Below are 1,255 nucleotides of genomic sequence, written 5' to 3'. Positions count from 1 at the left end.
AAGGCAAACGAGGCAGAGGTAGACCCACAGCAACGTACTTGAAGAGCCAAACAGATGGGTAAAGGGGAAAGATCTGAAAAATATAGCTTTTCTTTTTTTGAGAGCTTGCCACCAAAGGAATGAGTGGAGAACCATGATCGCCAATGTCCTTCGCAGATCTGGCGCTTGATGATGAGTTACGGCTGTATTAATATTTACGTTTTTCGTTGCAGCAATACAGTGTTGATTATATCTACGGGAGGCGCATTTATACCCAGAGAAAGAATAACTATGATTTTGACATTTTTATCTACATGAGTTAATCAAAATCATATTGTTATTTCCCCTAAGAGAAGTACATGTATTAACGGTCAGAAAATAAACTTCTTTTCCATTTCAGAAATACATCAATGTTGACATCTACGGGAAATGTGGGAATCTCTCCTGCCCTCGCTCTCAGTTTCACCAATGCCAAGACATGCTGAAGACGTACAGATTCTACCTGTCCTTTGAGAACTCTTTCTGCCAGGACTACGTGTCGGAAAAACTCCTCCTGCTGTATAAACAGCGCAGTCACGTGATCCCCGTGGTCAGAGGAGGCTTTGATTATGACCGCTACCTTCCTCCAGACACCGTGATCAACGCCGCTCATTTCAGATCGGCTCGGGAACTAGGGGTTTACCTGAAGGAGCTGGGTTCCAATCCCGACCGTTACGCCAAGGTGCTCAAGGAAGTAGACAAGCTGACTGGGTTGGGTCACTACATCGACTGGTGCGACATCTGTGAGAAAATTAACACCGTCACCGCGAGCAAGAAGATCCCAGACATCAAGGCCTGGTCAAATGAAGGGAAATGCCATCCGCCCAAAGATGTCTAGTACTAGTATACACAAAACAAAAGTCTGATTCCATTTTTCGGAAACTAGATGTAGATGGTTTTTGTTCACTTGAGAAGATCTTCAAATATTAAAGCTTGATTATTACATCTATTCAAAGAAAGGTATAAGTGGGTGGTTGGCGGGTGCTCTGGTGTGGTTTGCTTCTTCTTTCCTATCAAACATCTATCGTCCTTATCTCCCCATCCTTCTTCTTTTTTAATGCTTGTTACTCTCTTGTAACGCCTCTTATCTTCTGGCGCTCATATGACCTTAGGCAGTTTCTACACAATTTAGATCATTTAGGAGGCGGACTTCCATTCCACCCTGCTCAGGACTGGGCTAAACCGGGCTGAGAGGGATACAACATCCCAGCAGACAGACCGACATTCGAATAAAAGT

At 43.9% G+C, this 1,255-nt stretch overlaps 1 protein-coding gene across 1 annotated transcript in view; it reads left to right on the top strand.

Moving 5' to 3' along the window:
* LOC101860134 (alpha-(1,3)-fucosyltransferase C) overlaps positions 1 to 973 on the top strand; it is a 27,007-nt gene extending 26,034 nt beyond the window's left edge. The window contains exon 4 of the mRNA XM_005111044.3: positions 380 to 973. Coding sequence (XP_005111101.1) covers positions 380 to 856 — 477 coding nt within the window. The 3' untranslated portion in view covers positions 857 to 973. The remainder of the gene's footprint in view (positions 1 to 379) is intronic.
* The last annotated feature ends 282 nt before the right edge of the window (positions 974 to 1,255 follow it).

This window comes from Aplysia californica, unplaced genomic scaffold, assembly GCF_000002075.1.
Source record: "Aplysia californica isolate F4 #8 unplaced genomic scaffold, AplCal3.0 scaffold00991, whole genome shotgun sequence".
NCBI classification, from domain to species: Eukaryota; Metazoa; Mollusca; class Gastropoda; order Aplysiida; family Aplysiidae; genus Aplysia; species Aplysia californica.
The sequence above is the reverse complement of the archived record's forward strand: the minus strand, read 5'-3'. Positions and strand labels throughout refer to the sequence as shown.